At 40.4% G+C, this 21703-nt stretch overlaps 1 protein-coding gene across 1 annotated transcript in view; it reads right to left on the bottom strand.

Moving 5' to 3' along the window:
* The window catches only part of LOC139701380 (dedicator of cytokinesis protein 8-like), a gene marked incomplete at its 5' end in the record, with an annotated part of 85445 nt that overhangs the window by 62595 nt on the left and 1147 nt on the right, over positions 1-21703 (bottom strand). The window contains 6 exons of the mRNA XM_071600588.1: positions 3551-3690; positions 5320-5475; positions 9659-9772; positions 11911-12060; positions 17366-17461; positions 20608-20703. Of these exons, the coding sequence (XP_071456689.1) occupies positions 3551-3690; positions 5320-5475; positions 9659-9772; positions 11911-12060; positions 17366-17461; positions 20608-20703 (752 nt within the window). The remainder of the gene's footprint in view (positions 1-3550; positions 3691-5319; positions 5476-9658; positions 9773-11910; positions 12061-17365; positions 17462-20607; positions 20704-21703) is intronic.

The raw sequence follows: 21703 nt of genomic DNA, 5'->3' as shown, positions 1-21703 counted from the left end.
TGTTTTTTTTTGGGGGGGTTGTTGTTCTTTTCTTCTATTGATGTGATGCATTAGATCAATTGGCGTTCAGATGCTAAACTTATCTCCCACTCCTGGATAATTCCTAATTTTCCATGGTGTGAAATCTTTTTTCCTGTGATGTCTTTGCCTGGTTTTAGTTACAGGGTAATGCTGACTTCATAGGAAGGGCTGCAAAATGTTCCCTTCTCTTCTATTCTTTGGAAGAGTCTAAAAAGGGATTGGGGTTAATTCTTCTTTAAATATTTGGTAGAATTCTCTAGTAAAACTCCCTGGTTCTGGGCATTTTTTCCTAGGACATATTTATTTATTTATCTGTCTATTTATTTATTTATTCACTAGCTAGCTCAAGCTGTATTTGTTGTAGATCTATCGGACTTTCTGTTTCTTCTTGGAGTCAGTTTTAGCAGTTTGTCTTTTTAGGATTTTGTACATTTAAACTAGGCTATCTGATTTTCTGATTTTTGTTGTATAATTCTTCAAAGCATTTTTTACAATCCTTTTTATTTCTCTAAAATAGTGATCTCTCTTTCTCTCTCTCTCTCTCTCTCTCTCTCTCTCTCCTTTATTCTGTCTTTTCTTTCTGTACTGGGGATTGAACCCTGGGGTGCCCTACCACTGAACTACATCCCCAACTCTTTTAAATTTTTATTTTGAGTTAGGGTTTCACAAATTTGCTCAGCCTGGCCTTGAAAGTGTGATCCTTCTGCCTCAGCCTCCTCCGCGGTTGCTGGGGATTTCAGGTGTGTGCCATCTCCCCAGGTCCTTTCAGTCTCAATTTTAGTAATTTGAGTTTTCTTACTTTTTTCTTGGTTAGCCTATCTAAACGTTTGTCAATTTTGTTGATATTTTCAAATAATGAGCTTTTAGTTATGCTGATTTTTTTCCTCTCTTGTTTTTCTCTTCTTTATTTCATTACTTTGGCTGTAATCTTGATTATTTCCTACTATCTGCTTGCTTTGGGTTTCATTTGCCCTTCTTTTCATAGTTTGAAAATTTTTTAATAAAATTGACATTTTATTAAAACCATGTATAGATATTTACTTATTTAGGAATAGTAAAAACTAAAATTATAATAAAAAAGTAGGTTGTATTTATCCCCAAAGAAATGTGCTCTAATGTCCACCGAAAACCACACAGAAGAATGTTCAAATCAACTTTTCTCACAATAGCCCCAAATGGATGCTTCTGTCTATAGTAGAAAAATTGTTATATACTAATGTAAAGGAATACTAAAACAAAAAAGAACTCCTGATATATACAACCATACACTGAAGGCTACTACAGGTATAATGTTCAGTAAAAGAAGGTGAAGTTCAGTAAATACTAGTCTCTGGTAGAACAGATCAGATCAGAACAGTGGTTGTCTATAGGGACTAAAGCTGAGAGGAGGCAACAGGGAATTTCCTGGGGTGCTAGAAACACCCTATATCTCTGTCTGGCTGGTAGTTGCCCAAGAGTGTTCATACGTGAAAGTTAATTACACTTCAGATTGCAGCCTTTTAATGCATATGAATTATACCCCAATAAACAGTAAATGAGATAAAAAACCTAGTATGTGGAAGCTAACCTTTGAAGTTCCGTTTTTAAAATACGCTTTTTAAAATTTTTTAAATATGCTATTTCAGAATCTAGGGTTAGATAGAAAATATTAACTGAATTTTCAAATGACTCAGATTCTTACAACCTGCCTTTGAGAAGCTGTTCTTGTTCTGACTACCATCTCAGTCTGTGGTCCTGGCAGTGGGCCGTGTTCTAAATAAGGCACTACAATTTGCTAGCTTAACACAAAGATGCTAAGCAATTTCCAAATGCTTGAAAAACACCACGGCATTAATGATGCATGGACACTTGTGGATACACCCAGGCCCAAGAATTCCAGGGAGACCCACTGAAAACAAGCTGAGGCTGCTTATAGGGATCCAATGACTGAGATGTGTCCCATTGGCTCTTACCCCACAGGTGGGTAGGTCTATTAATTGTTTTGGCAGCAAAAGAAAACACTGATCAATAGGAAGTTTTGTAAAAGGAAAAAAAAAATTTCTGAGGTTTTAGCCCACCTGGTAGAGTCATGACAGTATTTCTAATAACTTTCCAGGAGTGTAACTGACAACTCAGCAATCAGGGATTATTGTGTTGCCAAAGAGTGACACTGTTAATTAGTTTCTCTCTAGGGGTTGGAAAAGGTACTTGGTTTGTGTGTTTGAAGAATGTATCTACCTGATTAAGCATAATTACAAGATGGTCTCTGAACATACTCTACCCCGTTGCTAGTAATATCACAGCTTCAATTTTACAAGGAATCAAAAACAGATGTCAGAGCTATTTCCAACAAGACAGAATGGAGTATAACACCTAGTGCTAAAGTAAATACAAAAGATTAGAAACCACTTAAAGAAATGTATCAAAGGACAATTAGGAAATTGGGCATGTTTGTATAGGAAAGCAATATCCTTTGTGTTCCAACTTTCTTCTCAGCACCTTATCAGCATATGTGTCAAGGTATTTTTTGTTGCTATAGTTAGAGGGTAAAAAATTCTAGTGAAAAAATTGGGAGTAATTTAATTACAGTCAAACCAATATGGAATTGAAGCCATGGACCAATATCAAGGCCAGATACTGCCGTATACCTCCTGGGTGCTGAGACATAGAGGAGGTGAAAGAATGGTAAGTCCTGATCCTATGGCATCTTCTTTAGCCTGGCGAGGCCTGACCACGAGAAGCCTACTAGAGACAAAGGGCAACTGCCTTCTCAGAAGTTATTTCCTTTGTCAGCACTGAGCTAAGCAGCATCTTGCTGTTGCCTTTGAGTGCTCACACCTTTGTTAAAATGGCTTTGTTTGGGCTGGGTGTGTAGCTCAGTGGTAGAGCACATGTTTAGCACGCATAAGGCCCTGGGCTCAATCCCCAAACCCCCACCCAACTTCATTCGTTGGGAGCTCATTAAGCAGAGCTTCCTTGGTAAATTCCACTGAATGAATAAACAAGTGACTTTTAAAAAGTCACTTTGTTGCCAGGCGCCGTGGTGCACACCTGTGATCCCAGCCGGCGTCGGAGGCTGAGGCAGGAGGATGGCAAGTTTAAAGTCAGCCTCAGCAAAAGCGAGGGGCTAAGCAACTCTGTCTCTAAATAAAATACAAAATAGGGCTGGTCAAGTGCCTCTGAGTTCAATCCCCAGTACCAAAAAAAAGTCACTTTGTGGTTCTCCTCCCTGTCCATGCCTTTCTACATTCCCATGAGCGCCATTTTTTTTCAAAACAAGGATGCTGTTGAATGGTAGAGTTTTTCACTGAGGACAAGAAGTTGAACTGTTGGGGCTGGGGTTGTAGCTCAGTGGTAGAGCACTTGCGTAGCATGTGAGAGGCCCTGGGTTCGATCCTCCGCACCACACAAATAAATAAAATAAAGGTATTATATCCATCTACAACTATAAAAAATATTTTTTAAAAAAGAAGTTGAACTGTAAACTTTATTATGGAGTATGTTTTTTCCCCTTTTGCATTGTATTCCATTTTAAGTGTCAGAAACATACCCTTCCCCTTCAGCATCCAGTGCGGCAGCCAGTTCTGTAAAGAGGAGCCCAGTGAGAAAGTGCTGCTGGCGGTACTCTGGAGTCAGATCGAACATGCTGGCAATCTTCTGGTCCTGGAAACTGCAGCAGGAGCTTGAGTTCTACAGAAAAGCAAATGACAATTTTATGAGTAATACGAACTGTAATTAGGGGCTGGGGTTGGCTCAGCGGTAGAACACTCGCCTAGCACGTACGAGGCCCTGGGTTCGATCCTCAGCACCACGTAAAAATAAATAAATAAAGGTGTTGTGTCCAACCACAACTAAAAAAATAAATATATATATATTTTTTTTAAAGAAAGAACTGTAATTAAAATAGCCAGGGCTAGTATGTATGGAGCGCTTGCTCTGGCCTGGCCTCGTGAGCACTTCTGGTGAAAAGGTCTCACATGACAGGTGAGGAAACAGAGGTATAGCATGGTTACTTTACTTTCCTGTTTCCACAGATGGAGGATTGCCAACTGGGAAAGATGAAGACGAAGCTCTCAGGGTCTACTGAAAAATGGACAATGCCCCTCCCCCCTTGAAATCCAAGCTGAGGATTAAAATTGCAGGATAAAATGTGTTTAGAGAAATGAGAACTGCATTCAGGCCTGTGGCTATGGCCTGTTTATTCAGCAACACTTCTGAAGATGGCTCAGGCACACTCTCTGAAGTTGAGGGGCCTGGAACCAGAAGAAGTGTCAGGCAGGAAAATGTCAGATTTACCAGTCCAAGACAATGCCTGTTTTGTGTTCTTATCCAGGGAGCCCAGTTACACTTCAGTAAGAGCATCTAAAGAGAACTCCTTCGAGCTCTGGCGAGCCTGGTCACTTCGGAAGTCAGAAATGTTGGGGGAGAGGACCAAGGGCAAGGTGAGCCTAAGGTAGTCTTGGGACCTAGCCTGCAGGGCAGCTGTAGCATAAAGAGGAGACATTTGAAATCGCTTCTTGTCAGTCAGATCTCTCCATTCACATTAATATGGTGGGTATCCAAGATACAGCATGCCATCTGCCATGGAGGACTCAGGTTTTGTTTTCAAATTTGTGTCAATATAAAGGAATATGCAGCAGAAAAAGAACCTAAGATTCAGAAATCTTGTCAGCTTCCCTGAGCTATTAGTTTGTTTTCTGTAAATGGAATGTGACTATAAAACAGCATTTCCTTAAGATTTTTCTAGAGGACATTAGTCCCTTCAGAAATCTATAGGGAACAATGCTTTCCACAGTCAAAATAACTTTGGGAATCACTGTGCATTACACATACTTCCTTGGACATCAACAATTTATACTAACATGCTAAAGGCTCTTGGATGGTCTACTGCCAAAGGAAAAAAAAAGAAAAAGAAAACAAAACAACACCAACACCTGGTTAACACAAGATTTCCCAAACTTATTTGACTTTGGAATCCTGTATATGCATAATGTAATAACCAGTTAAAATCAGACAAAGGAAGATTTGAGAATCTTCTGTAAGTTTCTTAATTTTCATAAGCTTATGGATTCCTTGCTCTACTTAGCCTTATCAGGAACCCTTGAGCCTAGGAAGAAAACATATTATTTAGCTTATAAATTATTAGTTAAGATAGGACATCTTCAGAGTAGCACACCATCCATATCTGTATCAACTGATTTGGTTTGAATAACTTGATTTTATTTCTAATTAATAAGACCAATATTTGTAGAAAACACATGATTGAATTTAGTTAATTAAATGAAACAGCTTGAATAAATCCTTTAGCTGACTGCTTACCTGGGAAGATATGGAGGGACAAGGAGATGTTGGTGCAGTATCAGCATTCATAAAGAAGAGGTTCAGGTTGAGGTAGTGTTCGTGGCTACAGAGGATTCTCAGGAACTCCAGCCTCATGGAAATGAGCGTTGGAAGGTTATTAAGCTTGGCTGAGAGCTGGAAAGGAAAATGAAAAGAAGAATGAAGTATAAATGGAGTTGAGGGTGACAGACAGTAATATCTTTCCTCCACAGGTTAGGATAATCATTTAATAAAAATTAATCTTATAGGGCAACAGATGGCAAATTCTGCATTACAGGAAGGCCCAATAAGTAAGTTTTTATTCATGACTTTCCCTTAATGATTCTAGCCTATAAGCTGCCCCAAATGAGGCGCCCGTCCCTGATCCCCACTTTGTCGACTTGGCAAGCCCATATTGAACCTAAGCTTGAGGTATGTCTCCGTGTAACAGAAGTAATTTTACCGAAAACCCCACTGTGTCTGAGACACTAAATGAAAGGAGTTGACTTTCCACAGGGCCATGTGAAATGAACGGAATATGACTGGGTGACCTTAAGGCCCCAAGTGTTCTCTTGTAGTTTCTGATTAAAAGCCCCATTGGAAAGTCATCAAACCAGCTCCTTAGAGGAAGGTTTCGAAGTACTTAGGAAAGTATCAACTAACTACAAAAAAAAAAAAAAAAAAAAAAAAAAAATCAAGGAGTTTGCTCCAAAGTGGGAGAAAAGGAAATGGGGGAGAAAGAAAGAGAGCTATAAGGGGTCTTAGGGTAAACCTTTGCTTAAAAAGTAAATCATGAAACAAGCAATGAAAGTAGCCAATGGGGACAGTTTGGAAAACGCCTCCCTCCCTGCTGATGAGCTGAACAGCAGAAGCACCCACAATCAAGGGCAGCTCCCCATAGACAAAGCAGGGTGTGGAGGCTGATGGGCCTTGCACCCCCAGTATTTCATCATGAACACCCTCTTGCCCCAGCAGAGTCGCACAGGGCATCTCATCCTTGCAAATAGACAAGGATGGTCTTCATTCACTTTAAGGGCAATTTTCTGAGCTATGTAATTTAAATCTTCAGCCAGTTTAAGAGAAGTCAGCATGTTGTGGGGGCATTTTACCTATAGACTCAAGCCACAGATATTTTCTCAAAACAGATTAACGCCATTATAATATTTAAAAAAAAATAAAACTTCTGTGTAAGGATAGTGACTAGAATCTGTCTCCTTTCCATGAACACTCCTGCCTGACTTTGGACCAGTGAGGCCTCCAGCAAATGGAACTAATTAGAATTTGGTCACATCTTCTCACTTAAGGTCACTCAAAAAGAGCTGTTGGGTGATCAGAATTTGAAAGTACAAGTATTGTTTAGAAATGAGGAGGGGGGTGCAGTTCCTGACATGTTCTCTCTAGAGGTTGGGGGACCCACAGCGAAGTGTCAGTGACTTTCTTGAGGGATGCGTGTTAACCTAGTGGCACATTGTAAGAGACAAATAATTAAAGAAGCAGATTTACCTGTTGTTAACGACTATTAGTAAGAGACTGATATTACATACTGGTAATATCAGTGACTTCTGAGGCAAGAGGATTGCAAGTTTGAGGACAGCCTGGGAACTTAGTAAGACCCTGTCTGAAAAAGAATGACTGGAAATGTAGCCTAGTGGTAGTGTACCATTGACTGTGACTGAGGGCAGTAACCTTTTGAGGTTACCGTGTGCCACAATGATGCTAGACAATATCTATGGATGTCACTAGCAGACAGAGCAACGAACCATAGTGTTAAAGCCTGATTAAGTCCAATTCAGCCTGACTTTTTTACCCTGAGGAAGCCTCAGTGAAGATTGGTGGTTCCAAATCACAGAAGTGGCAAATGGCACCGCTGGAATTAGAACACAGGTCTCTAGACCCCCAATCTAAGGCTCTTAGGAAGTTGAAACCAAAGAGGAAAAAGGCAGCTAAGATAAAATGGAAGAATTTGAAAGAGAAAGAGAGTGAAGAGAAAAGAAAGGATAGAGTAAAAAGAAATTAAAACATACATTTTTCAGGGTAGGTGGATGTCTACTGTGGATTGTATTTTTTCTTTTTGAAAGGAAAACCAACAACGCACATATAGCAATGTGTGCACAGGGCCTCCGGCTGTGTTCTAGGGTCTCTTTTCTAAACATCAGACTTCAAGTTTTGAAAACAGATTAACTTGTATTCAAAATTCATCCAGTGACCTAGAATTCTGAACACCTGAACAGGAGGACAGAGAGGAATGAAGGATTTCCTCTGTCATCAACTCTGGTGGATCTCATGGTCTGCCGCAGGGCAGGCGAAGCTCTGAGACTCTGACATTGCCTTAGTATTCTCTTCTATCATTCTGCTTCATTACTAGGATGTCCTTTAGAAAATCATGAGCTTTGTTTTGTTTGGAGAAGGATGTTATATAAACAAGCCAAAGATAGTCTCTCTAGACTGGCTCCTGAGTTTTCTATCCTGACTGACACCCAACATATAAGCTCACACCAAACTTGAATTTTTACATATTCCATTATGTGAAAAATAGATCTAACAAGAAGATTTTTAGCCTTTCAGCACCTGACTGCTTTGTAGATCCCAGGAAACCTCACTGGACAGCTGTTTCCTATTGATAAGGTAGAGCCTTGTAATTCCAAGGCACCAAGTGGCTACAGTCCTTTGGACCTCCTCTGACTCAGAGACCCCCCACTGTGCTGCAGAGCCACACCACCTAGATAGGCATGCCTCCTCACCCCACTCTCTCCCCTGGAAGTTTCCTACTCCTTGGAGTGGTTAGTTCCCCTTGTAAGCTCTTGTCCTGGGAAAGACCTTTTCTCTCATGCAACCCTGTCCACATGCCACCCAATGAAGCTTGAGTGCCACTGTTTCTTGTCATTGTATCTTTTTACTCAATCACCCCCCACCATCTCTTGAACTGCTACAAGGGAGAATTCTTTTATTTAAAAAATAAGGAAGTTGAAGATTCATGTAATTTGAAGGACTTAAAGTAACTAAGTTACTAACTGCAAAGATCCAGGTGGCAGGGGAAAGGGGAAAGGAATGATGGTGGAATGAATCTGACATAACTTTCCTATGTAGATGTATGAATATGCCACACTGAATCTCACCATTGTGTATATCCACAAGAAATTAATTTAAAAAATAACTATGGGTAAAGGCAGAAAGATCAGTAGAGGGAAGGGAGCAGGGAGTGGGCAGAGGGAAGGGGAAGGAGAGGTAATGGGGTTTGAATTAGAACAAGATGTACTCCATGCTTGTATCATTATGTCAAAATGGATTCTACTGTCATGTATAACTAAAAAGGACCAAATTTAAAAAAAAGCACCAAGTGGCAATGGTGGTGATGGTGGGGGTGATGATGTTTAGAGGTGATGTTGATGGATATGATGATGTTAGTTGAGGTGGTGATGGTGGACATGGTGATGCTGATGGACATGGTGATATTGGTGGAGGTGGTGATGGTGAAGATGGTGGGTATGCAGGAGATGACAATGGTGGCAATCGTGGTGATAGCAGCAATAATGGTGGTAGTGGTTGCTAGAGTAGGAATATGTTAAGAGATGAGTAGCAACGATAGCTATTATTAAATTACCATTGTTAGAGCATTTCACAGGAGACAATGAAAGAAGGAAGAATCACATTAAACATTGGGGGGAGAGGGCAGGGATATGGGGGTAGAAATGATAGTAGAATGAATTGAACATCATTACCCTACTTGCATATATGATTACACAATTTGTGTAACTCTACAACATGTACAACCAAAAAAATGAGAAGTTATACTCCATTCATGTATGATGTGTCAAAATGCATTCGACTATCATGTACAACTAATTAGAACAAATGAAAAAAAAAAAAAAAAAAATATATATATATATATATATATATATGGAAATCACTGAAAACAAAATTGAGAGATAACATTGAAAAACTGTATTTGGATTATAACATATTTGCATTGAGGCTCAGTGAAATTCAATCTATATGATTTCATCAAAATGTCACAACAGCAATTTAATTAATTACCCTAACAGGTACAAAGAGACCTCCTACTTTGAAGTAGGCCTGATTAAAGAAAAAAATGCAGTCATGTAATTTCTATTAAATATTAAATTGGAGAAATCAAATCATATCACTAACAAGTTTTGGTTGCCACAGAGGAACTTGCTGACTGGGTTGGAAACACTCCAAGTAAACTAGTGTGTTGGGAGGTGTTCATGGCATAGACTCGAGAAACGTTCCATATTGCCACACTCTCTAACGTGGCCATGAACATAACAAGCAGCACATCGGAGAGGGAAGGCATGAAATAGCTCCCAGAAACTCTCACCTGGTTGCAGTAATGTTTGATCAGGTTAAACACAAAGCCGCGGTCCATGAGTGAGAGAAGGTCGTACAAGAAGAAAGCCAGGCTGATGTTGATCTTTTCTGCCTGTTCATTTTCCTTAAAAACAAACATACAAATAATTTCATGTAAGCCCTGAACATCAGGTCCCTGGTTGGGAACACTGGGAGAGGCAAATCCTATTATATTAGCCATTGTCCCTCTGGTTGCATTGGGTAAACCAGATTAAGTATGAAAAATTGTAGCTAATATAACTTAGCTCTTATCTGATGCTATGACTGTTGGGTTGACTCAGGTGATTTTTTTCCGTGCTGTTAATATTTTGGTGCATTTCCTTCTAGCCACCCTTTTCCCTACATGTGTATTTGTATATCTATAATTGAGCTCCTTCTCTGTTTACAAGGCTGTGATCTGACTTTTTTTTTTCCTCCCCAAGCCATCTGGAAATGTATCACTATCTTCAATGAGACACACATTCTTAATTTGTAAGGATTATTGCAGAAAATCCAGTCAGGATAAAAGAATCAGTTTTTTAAAAGTATTCTTTTTAGTTGTTGATAGACCTTTATTTTATTTACTTATATGTGGTACTGAGAATCGAACCCAGTGCCTTACACATGCCAGGCAAGTGCGCTGCTGCTGAGCCACAACCCCAGCCCCAAGAATCAGTTTTTACCTAATTTTTTTTTTTCTTTTTGGTACTGGGGATTGAACTCAGGGGTACTTAACTACTGAGCCAGCTCTTTTTTGAATTTTATTTAGAGATAGGGTCTCACTGAGTTGCTTAGCGCCTCACTAAATTGCTAAGGCTGGCTTTGAACTCATGATCTTTCTGCCTCAGTTTCTTGAACCACTGGGATTACAGGCACATACCATCATGCCCAGAAACTTTTTTTTTTTTTTTCCCAGTTAGGCAGCATTCCCAGCCCAAAAGAGGTTCTAGTCATACTTGGTAAAGTGAATTCTTATATAAATTGGGGCCAGTTTTTTTTTTCTTAATTTTCATTTTCATTTTTTAATCACTTCTCAGTAATAAATTAGAAATTTTACAGTACTTCAGAGTCATCAGGGATGCACCTTCTCATGTTTATGTTATTCATTCTTAGAATGATAAACCAATTTTCTCTGACACTATTGAAAATATAATTTGAAAATATTTTCCTCTTTTTTATGATTTACAGTTTGAAAATTCAGGCCAACCTGACCAATCACTGGGATGGATAGAGAACTAATAAACAGGTTCCCAGAACAACGGTAAGAAATCCTTGAGCTTTCCTGCCATTCCCCACATGGCCATTTCTCTTGAGTAGTTTATATGACTGTCTGAATACCTGGGTATATAATTTCTAGTCTGGACTTTTCTGCAAGCTGTGTGACTTAGAAAATGTGTCAATCCACTGTGCCTTATTTTTATGCCTACCAATATGGAGATACTATTGTTGTTCTAATAAAGTTTGCCATGAAATATAAGCAAATGAAATCTCCTGAGCACTTGATACCATACAAATTCTTAATTTGATATAGGCATTAATAATAAATATTGCTCCTTAACATTTTATAGTTACTTTTAAGTTTTTATTATATATTAAAGATTGAATTCAGGGGCACTTTACCACTGAGCTACAACTTCAGACCTTTTTATTTTTTTATTTTGAGGAAGGATCTTACTAAGTTGCTTAGGGCCTTGCTAACTTGCTAAGGTGGGCCTTGAACTTGTGATCTCCTTGCCTTCGCCTCCCAAGTTTCTGGGATTATAAGTATGTGCCACCACATCTGGTTCATTTTATATATTTTAGCTTTTATTTTGAAATGATTTCAAACTTATAGAAAAGGTACAAGAATAGTACAAAGAACTGTGTATCCTTTAACCAGATTCATTAATACTTGACATCTTATTCTGTCTACACTTATACAGTTTTTTCCCTGATCCATTTGAGACTTGGTTGCAAATATCATGCCCATTTACTCCACAATACTTCAGGTTGTATTTCCTGAGCACAAGAGTGTTTTCTTCCATTGCTACATTGATGCAATGATTTAAATGACTGTGTATATTGTAATCTCCTTACAGTAATCCCCAGCCCCACCCCAGGGTCCAGTCCAGCATAACATGCTGCATTTAATGATAATGTACAGTTGCATTTTAACTACCATTTCAAAATGACCCTTACTTTTCTCTGCTTATGCAAGTAACATGTTTAAGGTAAACAATTTAGAAAGTTAAGAAACACAGTTACCTTCGGAGGTTTCACTAGCAGGGCTGCAATCTCCGAGGTGACCACATTAACAATAGTAGTTATGTCATCTTTGAAGTGGTCAGAAAACCAAGTCCTCCGAAAACTGTCCCGTTTGTCCAGGTTATGTACATACTGGGCCATGCTTTTCACCTACAGAGGGATGGGGGAAATGTCAACATGGAGACTGGTGACCTGCTGCTTGGAAAAATGTGCAAAAGGGGGAGTGACTTGAAGAAAAGCTTTTACACAATGGACTTTTTGACACTGTATCGGTGCCGGTGCTGCCCAGGCTGGCTCTGGACTACAGATGCTTCTGACAGGCGAATGGTTGCCATGGTGGCAGGAGGTAGGAAGGGTGTCCTCTTCTTGACCCCAAGACAGGGGCTCCCTTCTTGCTGCTGACAAAGTTAGGAGCTTCCTTCTTTAGCTCCAGTGTCATAGGACCTGCCTCCTCCGTAGCCTTCATCCTGGAAGGCAGGGTGTGTCTGGGCTCCCATGACCACATAGGCAGGACAATTACAGTGCATGTCACAGGACAGGCAAATCCTGAGATCTTTTCTGCTCCTGGAATCGTGGTAAGGAGAACAAGGGAGAAATGTCCCTCCTATCCTGAGTTTCAAGATGAAATGGGGAACACAGCTTTTCCAAAAACAATTTCATAGTTTACAATCAGGCTCCTTTGTGCTTCTATAAATTTAAGCCATGTTATGGGTTGAATGGAGTTTGTTGGCTAGGTGGAAACTTAACCTCTATTTAGAATATTGCTTCTGATGATAATTCTAGAATTACCTTTTGAGTTCTATAAGTCTAACTTATAGTTCTGTCTCTCTAGTCTGTGCATCAATTGGTGACTGGTGTTACACACGCTCAGTGCCTACCACAACTTAAAATCCAGACTTATTTTTTGGATTTCTTGAGGACAAGAGATTTCTGGGTCAATACACTCTCCTTTGACATCATCAGAGGTTGACTATCATCTTTGTTGGAAGTTGTTGAAGCCATTAGGAACAGTCTGATGGGAAAGACTGGGAGACCCTGTGGATGGGTGCTTATACTCTGAAGTCATTTTCATGAATTTGTCTGTGTTAGTTAAAGAGTCACTGCAAAAGGAACTGGCCCTAGAAGTTGAACTTCCCTTCCTGAGAACTGGATGGGAGAAACTTTATGCACAAACAGTAGATTTCTGTCTCTCAGAAAGCAGGATGCTTGATTTTTGCTAGCACTGAGACAAAGACAGAAGGCAAAAGAAGAAGGGAAAAACAGAGAGGTAGTCTTCATATATTGCATGTTTTCAGATAATGCTGAGACCAGTTTGGGGAAGAACTAAGCATATAAAATTGAGTGTAAGAATCAGGGTTTCTCCCCACCACAGGGGTCTGTTTGGTCTAGGACCCATAGACATGTCCATAGCCCAGGAAGCCCCACATACGTAGCTGGTGAGGGACTTGAATGACGGTGGGAACCGGATGCCATTTTTGTCTGATTAAAGCACCTCTCTCACTGCACTCCCAACCAAGGACCTAGGAAAACAAGGCCTTTTTGTTTGAGTGACCCCGATCCTGATTCCCTGCTGACTAACCCACCCCAGTACCAGGCTTTTAGAGCTCACTGCTGCATTTGGCTCCTTCCTGCTGAGTTTGGCCATCCTACAACCAAATAAATAATTCTCACAATACTGTGCTTCCAAATAATGGCCTATATCCAGGCTGTCAACACTTGCCAGCTACTGTGTCCCTGGTCTTCAGAGAAGAACACACAGCAGAAATACTAGTGGATGTGTGGCTCATTATTTGTAGGGTGAGGTGAAACAGCAAAGTCTTTTCTCTCATATTGGCCTCTGCAGCCCATTCAAAGTAGGGGTAGCTTTCAAGAACTCCTTAATGCAGGACTTCATGTCCTCAGTGAGTAAACTAGGTCACCCATTTACCTCTGGGTCTCCAAGGTCTGGCTCAGCAGTTCCCAGAAGCACAGGGGCTTATTCATTAGCCAAGTGTGAAATTCACCCAAGGGTTGTATTCAACAGCTCTCTTGACAAAGTGGTTGTTCATTAGTGCTTGGCCATCAACACAAACCGAAGGGTGTTAAACTGCCCAGGTTGTTGGCTAAGCCCAAGGAAGTTGTTGTTTCTTTCTCATCAAGATCCTTGGGTAAAAAACTGGGATTTTAGTAACTTCCCAGGCATTGGTCAGGTAATCCATAACAACACATGGAGGACTGGGTGCCCTGAGATTAATTTTCTTGCAAAGTCTTCTTTGGACACTAAGAGTTTCCATTTGCCTCTGTTACAGTCCTCAGCTAAATTTCTTACCTTAAATTTCTACCTCTGAATGCTGGGAAGATGTCCCTATGTATTGCATTATTTGGGCCCCCAACCCTTTCTTTGGCTGCTGGTTGGAGTTGGCAATGGGAGGTATTAGCAGGGGACCAGGGTGTGGAAGAACAGAGGGGTTTGGGTGGTTAGCCACTCCTCCTGCCCTAATCCCTGCCATAGTGTGGTTCTGGCGGTGGCAATATTTTCCTAAGGTTCCACTTCCTGTTGTATGGACCTTCTTCTCTGCCTCCAGCTTTCTCCAGGCCCCAGTTACATTGTTCCCTACTCTTCATGCTTTACAGCTAGGATAGATAAAGTCTTCCAGCAGCTGCTGCTCCCGTATGCCTCACCAATCCTTATTGACTCCTGTAACCATGTGTATTCCTCAGGCAGAGGCCTTTTGATAAATGCTTTTCAGTTAATCCTGTTGAGTCCTATTCAATTCTGTCCTGCTAGAACCCTGACAGGGTATAGCCTGCAGAGTCCTGTGTAACTGCTGCCTTGGTTGATCTCCAAGTTGACCAACCCCATTAGAGTGTTTAAACTTGCACTTTTGTTCCCAACTACTTCATCTGTTTAGCATCAGGGGCTCGCTGGAGGCAAGGAGGGCTATTTGCTTTACTTTTTGCTCTCTCTTTGAGGTCCACCAAGTCCTAGTAAATAGATGTGTGAGATCAAGAGCAGTTTTCAACTTTTCAATGGTTCTTAGCTCCCTGCAGTTAGGGGCAGTGAAGCAGTACTGCTGAAGCCTCTGGAGACTCTCTTTATGGCTACTATCCTTCCTCTAACCATGTCTGTATTTTGGGAATAGTAAAAACCCCTGCCTCAAAGGTTGCTTGAGGATTAAATGAGATAATGCTTCAAAATGCTTAAAACAGCACCTGGCACATTATATATATAGTAAGATGACTAGTATACTTTGGATGCTATTATTTTTTTCTTCCTCGGGATGTCAGCTGTTACTGGGGTTATATGAAGGAGATATCATTACACCTGAAGAGAATGCAAATTGGCCTTCAAAACAGAGCTCTAAGGTGCCTTGTGGAACCACTCAGGCTTAGCAATACTGAGTTTGTGATTACTAGGTATGAAATAACAATGTAGCTCTGCATTAAAGTCGGCTGACTCCTAAAGGCAAAGGGTTTCCATGTTATCAATACATTAGCCTAAGAAGATGGTTTGTAAGGTTGGGCTTCCCAAAGGGGCAAAGTGGTAGAAGAAAGGAATCTGGACTTCAGAGTTGGAGAACTGAGGCTTTGTACCTCACTGGCAGAGCAGCTAGCAATTCCCTACTCAGCCTTGGTATGTGCTATGGGGATAACCACTACTCTCTCACCCAAATTTTATTTTTATTTATTTATTTATTTTGTGGTGCTAGGGATCAAACCCAGGGCCTCAAGCATGCTAGACAAGTACTCTAACACTGAGCTACACCCCCAGCCTTCTCACAGGGGTTTAATAAGGTTGCGAGGATGAGTTAAAGAGTCCCTAGAGCTGCTATTAGAATGCTTACATAGCAGAGCTTGAGATACACTGTCCAAGGGACTTGGTTACCCGGTCAAACAACTATAGTGCTTTGTAGCATGTAAGTATTAGATAATATCTAAAAATGGATTAGGTGAAGTGTGCTTCAAGTGTAGGAGTAATACAACCATCTTTAAGTTGGAATGCTGTTTTGTTCGAGACTTTTTTCTATGAGACTCTCCAAGATATCAAATTTAGTTTTTGCTTCATGCTTTTTTTTTTTTTTAACTGCAATTTTGACAGTCGAACTCAGGATAATTTGTATAAATTGTTTAGATGGTGGATCATAACCCACGTGAATCCTCTTTATGGAGAAGCTTGATGGTGGGTGAGGTAGGTAAGTAAGAGCAGGATATACAGGTCCTAGAGTGTTGATTTTAATACTTCTCATGCCTCAAGAAAAAAGAGGGGAGTAGTTTGTGACCATCCATTTCTGCCAGAACTTACGTCCCACTGCTGGCAGTCTTGTCCCAGGACTTGTGAGCTGCAGCCACTCACTTTAACCAGCTTAGCTTGGAGAATGCAAAATGCTTGTGCTGGCTGGGTACACATTTCAAAGACTTCAGTTTTATTTAGGACTTACAGAGCAGAGGTGATGTGAATCTGTGGATTGTAGGTGTGCTTAGAAGCCACTTGGTAGGACAGGCAACTGAACACCACTGCCTCCTGATTTTATTTAGTAGTTCTAGAAAAAAGCTCAAGAATCTGCTTTATTTTAACCAAGCACCCCCAAGTGATCCTGTTGGCAGGGATCTGGGGTAGTGCTGGCGCAAGAGATAGGAGAATGAAGAAGACAGACCCCAATTCTAGAAATCTAGTAGGTGAGCCAAAAAAGAAAAAAGAAGAAATTACAAATTGGGTTAGGTGATAAGTAGAGATAAATAGGGTGTTTAAAAGGAGAATGATAAAAAAAGAATTACATTACAATATAAGGTGGTCAGAAAAGGGCTACTGGAGGTGGTGATATTTATGCTGAAGCCTAAAGAAAACACAGTGTATGTTTGTTGGGGATCGGGCAGGGAGTGAAAGGTAGGAACTAGTGAGAGAACTTGAAACTTTGAGGCTGAAAAAGAACTTAATACCTTCCAAGAACTACAAGAGTAACCATGTGGCTGGATGAGGGGGGAATATGGAATGAGATGAAGTGAGAAATGGAGGAAAAGAGCAGAGTCATACAAGGGCTTTTTAGTCATGATAAGTATTTATGCTTTTTTTTTGCCAGTACATTGCAACTTGCTAAAGGGGTTTGAAGAGAGGAGTGACACTGTTTAATGGTGGCTCTCCTGTGTAGGATGGATGGGCTGAGGGCAAAGGTGGATAGAGGGGGGAGAAAGAGGAAGTTACTTCAAGAGGTACGTGAACAAGGACAGTGGCTTGGCAGGTGGGGAACAGGATGAGATGCTATGGGTTAGAGGCAGATTTTCAAAGTAGAATCCATGCGATTCTATGGAAGATAGATGAAGAGGTGAGAGGAGTCATACTTTAAGGAATAACCCTAGGTTTTCAGTAGGAACAACTAGGTGAACAAGGTGTCAGTTCCTGATATGGAAAGCATCACTGTCTTTCTGCCATGTTCTCTTCTTGCCCTGTAGAACATAGATATGAACATGCGAGACTCACCAGAAGTTCAAAGAAGAACCAAGCATACTTGAAGACAGTTTCTCTCACCATCCCAGTGCTGACCACCATCTGCAGGGCAAGCTCCTCGTGGAAATGCTGACAACAGTTGGGAAAACCAAGCTGTGATGACAGGACTCACCAACACCCCTCTTCTTCTTTCCCAATTTAATAGCCTGTTAGTTCCTGAAGCATATATCCTAGATGTCCTAGGCCATAGGCAGTGAACAGCAAAGACAGTGCTGACATAACCCGAGGTGAGGTTGATACTGTGCAGGAGAGCTAGGTTTGAAGGAACAGACTCAGCATGTGAGTGAAACTGTGACCTACAGGGGAAGCACTCCAAGGTAGCAGTTGAAATTGGAGGCATGGAGTACAAAGAGATGAGTGGTTTGCCTGGGGCGAGTTTGACCATGTGCAAACCATTCCTCTCTTTGTATTCAATTTTCTCATCTATAAAATCAGCTGATAGGTAGCAACAGTTCTCAAATTTGGATATATAATAGCATCCCCTGGTGACTTTGATAAATAAAACACGCAGATGGCTGGACATCACTCTTGGAGATGCTAGGTCTGGGGCAGGGTCTGAGAATTTGCATTTCTACCAAGTTTCCAGGGGACACTGATGCTGCTGGTCCAGTCATAGTTTGGGGACCACCATCTAGAGGGTATGTAAACTCCCTTCCTGATTGGATAATTTTCCTTTGCATACTCCCATGATGGCTTTATGTAGGAAATGTGATTGGATGGGTTGATGAGAAGAGGGACATGGTGGTAGCTGGAACCTGCAAACTTGACATTCCTTCCCAGAGCCAGAAGCTTGGAACATCCCTCAGCTCCACTTTATGTCTTCACTTCCCTTCAAGCCCTGTCTGCTCCATAGCAAATGGAGCAGAATTTTACCTTTCCCATCTTTCCCATTCTTCAACTTCTCTGGATATTTAATAATATTCTTTTGTTTTTTATTTTTCATTGTGGATAGACACAATATCGTTATTTAATTTATTTTTATTGAGGCTCAAACTCAGTGCCTCACACAGACTAGGCAAGCACTCCACCACTGAGCCACAACTCCAGCCCCTTAATAATATTCTTGACAGTAGTTTCAATGGGGAAGCAGTTTAGGACTCAAGGTTGAACTACAAAATTCATCGTAGCTGACTTAGTCTTACATTGGAAAGTCCTGCATCTTGGAGACCCCATTAGTTCTGGGAAAACCCTAACTAAAGGCAAAAGCAGTATCTGGGAATTTTCTGTGGCTTCCATTCATCTTATACCTACAGAACCTAGAATAAATATAGATGAAGTAGCTCATTTTTTTTTGTATTGTTTAGTGGTTTAGAAAGTTAAAACTATTTGAAGACCCTAATATCACATCCTGATGTGGAGTTAAGTTTTAAAATCAGCCTAAAGCAAAAATTGATTATATAAGATCACATTCAACAATCCTTTAAATTACCCATAGGATACAGTATGCATGCAAGCAATTTACTAATTCTTATGAATATTAAAATTTTGAGAGCTACTTAGCTAAACTAAAAGGAGACAAATGGAAAATTTCTGTGCGGACATTTGTGTGATCTAACTGATTCCATCCCCGTTTGGTTCAGCTCATCAGGTGGTCTCACTTTATTTTGCAAGTTAGTCAGAGTTTAATAATCTTCATACATGTGAACACATTTGTTTGCTGTTTAGGGTCTTAAGTGAGGCTCTGCCATCTGGGAGAGGTGTGGGGTTGAGTGGTAGGTCTAGCAGGTGGTCAACTGTGCGCGCAATATAACTTGGCCACACCTCGATCTTCCCATGGTGGGAAAGAGACTTTCCACCAACGTCAGAATTAGCCTCTGTAAAATAGGTCAGTTTGACTACCAGAGTCTTATGGCAGGAAGAGATTAGACAAGGATAAGCTGCTTCTTAAAGTAATTTATGAAGCTTGCTGCTTACTGGGCGGCATTATCACAAGAACACCTTGCTCTAGACATTAGATAAAATAACCAAGTCGCAAAACCCTGTTTGCTGAGCTATTAAGGAAACACATTGGCTAAACTTCCCCCTGCAATGAAACAATTCTCTTCTGGTCATTTCAGGTCAAAAGAAGGCAACTGCAAAACCAAACAGGACACGCTACAAGGAAGTCAGGGTGTAGGCAAATGTTTTTTTTTTTTAAGAAGGGAGATGGTACTTGTAACCAGTCACTGAGAAGGGGCTATGACAGCTAATGCTAACGTTTAGGGTAGATGACAAATTTTTAGCCTAAGAACATCTTTCACTTTTCCTTTTATAATTAACTCCTGGTACCTCTCCCTAACATATAGGGCCTGGACTACTGCAAAGTTTTCAGCACTAGGTCCTACAGTGTCTCTGATTCATCTTTCCTCCAGTCCAAAGAAAGCTGTGCTGAGGCTCATTCCCTCCTTGCCTGTTTAACAAACTTTCCCCTGTGGCATTAGCTTTTGCAAGAGGCTTTCTTTGCAATTAGCATATTCACATTTTAATTAGAGTCTTGAAAGACACTATAGACCTTAAGAAGTTACCATAATCGTGAGACTCTTGGGTGCCTAGCTCAGGGGAAAACTTGTCAGAAGGCTGGCTTGACAGAAAGCTTTTGAACACACCCCACCCCCCATGCCTCTCTTAAACTACCCTGGCTTTGGCTATGATTAAGGAATTCTTTTGGTTTAAGAAATTCTACATCTTGTAAAGTTTCTGAACTCAGAGATAAGGCTGATTATAGAGAATTATGAGGAAGCATTTATATCACTTTAAATAGTATTGAAATAATTGTATTTAATTACTGCCATTCATTTTTGTCATGGATGAATTATCCCAAGCTCATCTTTCACTAAAAAAGCAGCTAAAGCAATGAGTCTCAAAGTGTCATCCCTGTAATAGCATTAGCTGGGAACTTGTTAGAAATGCAAATTCTTTAGCCCTAGCTTGGATCTATTGAATCAGAAACTCAGGGGGTAGGATCTAGTAATCAGTTTTAAGAAGCATTCCAGGTAATTCTAATGCATGGTTAAGTTGGAGAATTGTTGTTCATGGACAGTTAGGTGATTAAAAAATGAAGGGTAAAGAATAAGGTTGTAAGTGTGAGTGTGTGTGTGTGTGTGTGTTGTATGTTAGTATGTTAGCTTGGCCGGGACAATACTGGAGAGTACTTTGATAGTGTCTATTTCCAATCATAATGCAGGGTCCAGACCAGTCCTTCCTTGTCCTGGAATTATCTCCAAATTGCTCAGTACCTTTTTGCTGGCTGGCCTTGGGGCTGCAGTTGAACCTGGAACATCATTATTGCCAGAGCAATAATAAGACATCCTGCTGCAGTTGCGATCAGCAATCTGAAACACACAAACAATGACTCAACAGTCAGCTAACTTACACTGACACCCTGGGTGAGTGAGCCTGGAAATCACCATATCAAAATTCTCCTCCCTCCCTCCCTCTCCCTCCCTACCTTCCTTCCCTACTGGAGATTGAATCCAGAGGTGCTTAACCACTGAACCACACCCCTAGCCCTTCTTATTTTTATTTTGAGACAGGCAGGATCTCACTAAGTTGCTGAGGCTGGCCTCAAACTTGTGATCTTCTTGCCTCAGCCTCCCAAGTGGCAGGGATTACAGGTGTACACTACTCTACTAGGCTCAGAATTGATTTTTAAGACATTTCTTACTTTTTTCTACTTACAAAGGTAAAATACTTTGTCAAAACAAAGTAAAGAAGGTAAATTCACACCTAATTTCACTTGTTCCTAAGTTAATCACCATAATAATTTGGTGTTTAGCATCCTATAGCTAAAAACTAGTTAGAATCAGTTACTGAATAGTTCCTTTAACATTCTGTGACTTTATTGGGAAAACAGAAACAATGTGAGAACAGTGCCCCTCTGTGGTTTAGCATGGTACTGTACTTAGTCCCCTAAGCACTAATAAATTGCCAAAAACCACTTCTGAAAGGGTCATGCTTTATTCTTTTGGTTAGACAAAAATTTTTCTTTTGTTTGTTTTTAATTGATGCGTAATAAATATCCATATTTATGAGGTTCAGTATGAAGTTTCTACACGGGTATGGTAATCAAGTCAGGGTGTTTAGCATATTCACCACCTCATATATTTATCATTTCTGTGTGGTAAGAACTCTCAGAGGTCTGGGGTTGTGGCTCAGTAGTAGAGGGCTTGCCTAGCATGTGTGAGGCTCTGGGTTCAATTCTCAGCACCACATATAAACAAATAAATAAAGGTCCATCAATAACTAATAAAAATATATATTTTTTTTTAAAAAGAGAACTCTCAGAATTCTCTCTTCTACCTATTTTGAAATATTCAATACAATGCTGTTAAC

The sequence above is a fragment of the Marmota flaviventris genome, chromosome 13 (assembly GCF_047511675.1).
Source record: "Marmota flaviventris isolate mMarFla1 chromosome 13, mMarFla1.hap1, whole genome shotgun sequence".
NCBI lineage: Eukaryota > Metazoa > Chordata > Mammalia > Rodentia > Sciuridae > Marmota > Marmota flaviventris.
Note: the sequence above shows the minus strand (reverse complement) of the source record. Positions and strands in the feature narration are given on the sequence as shown.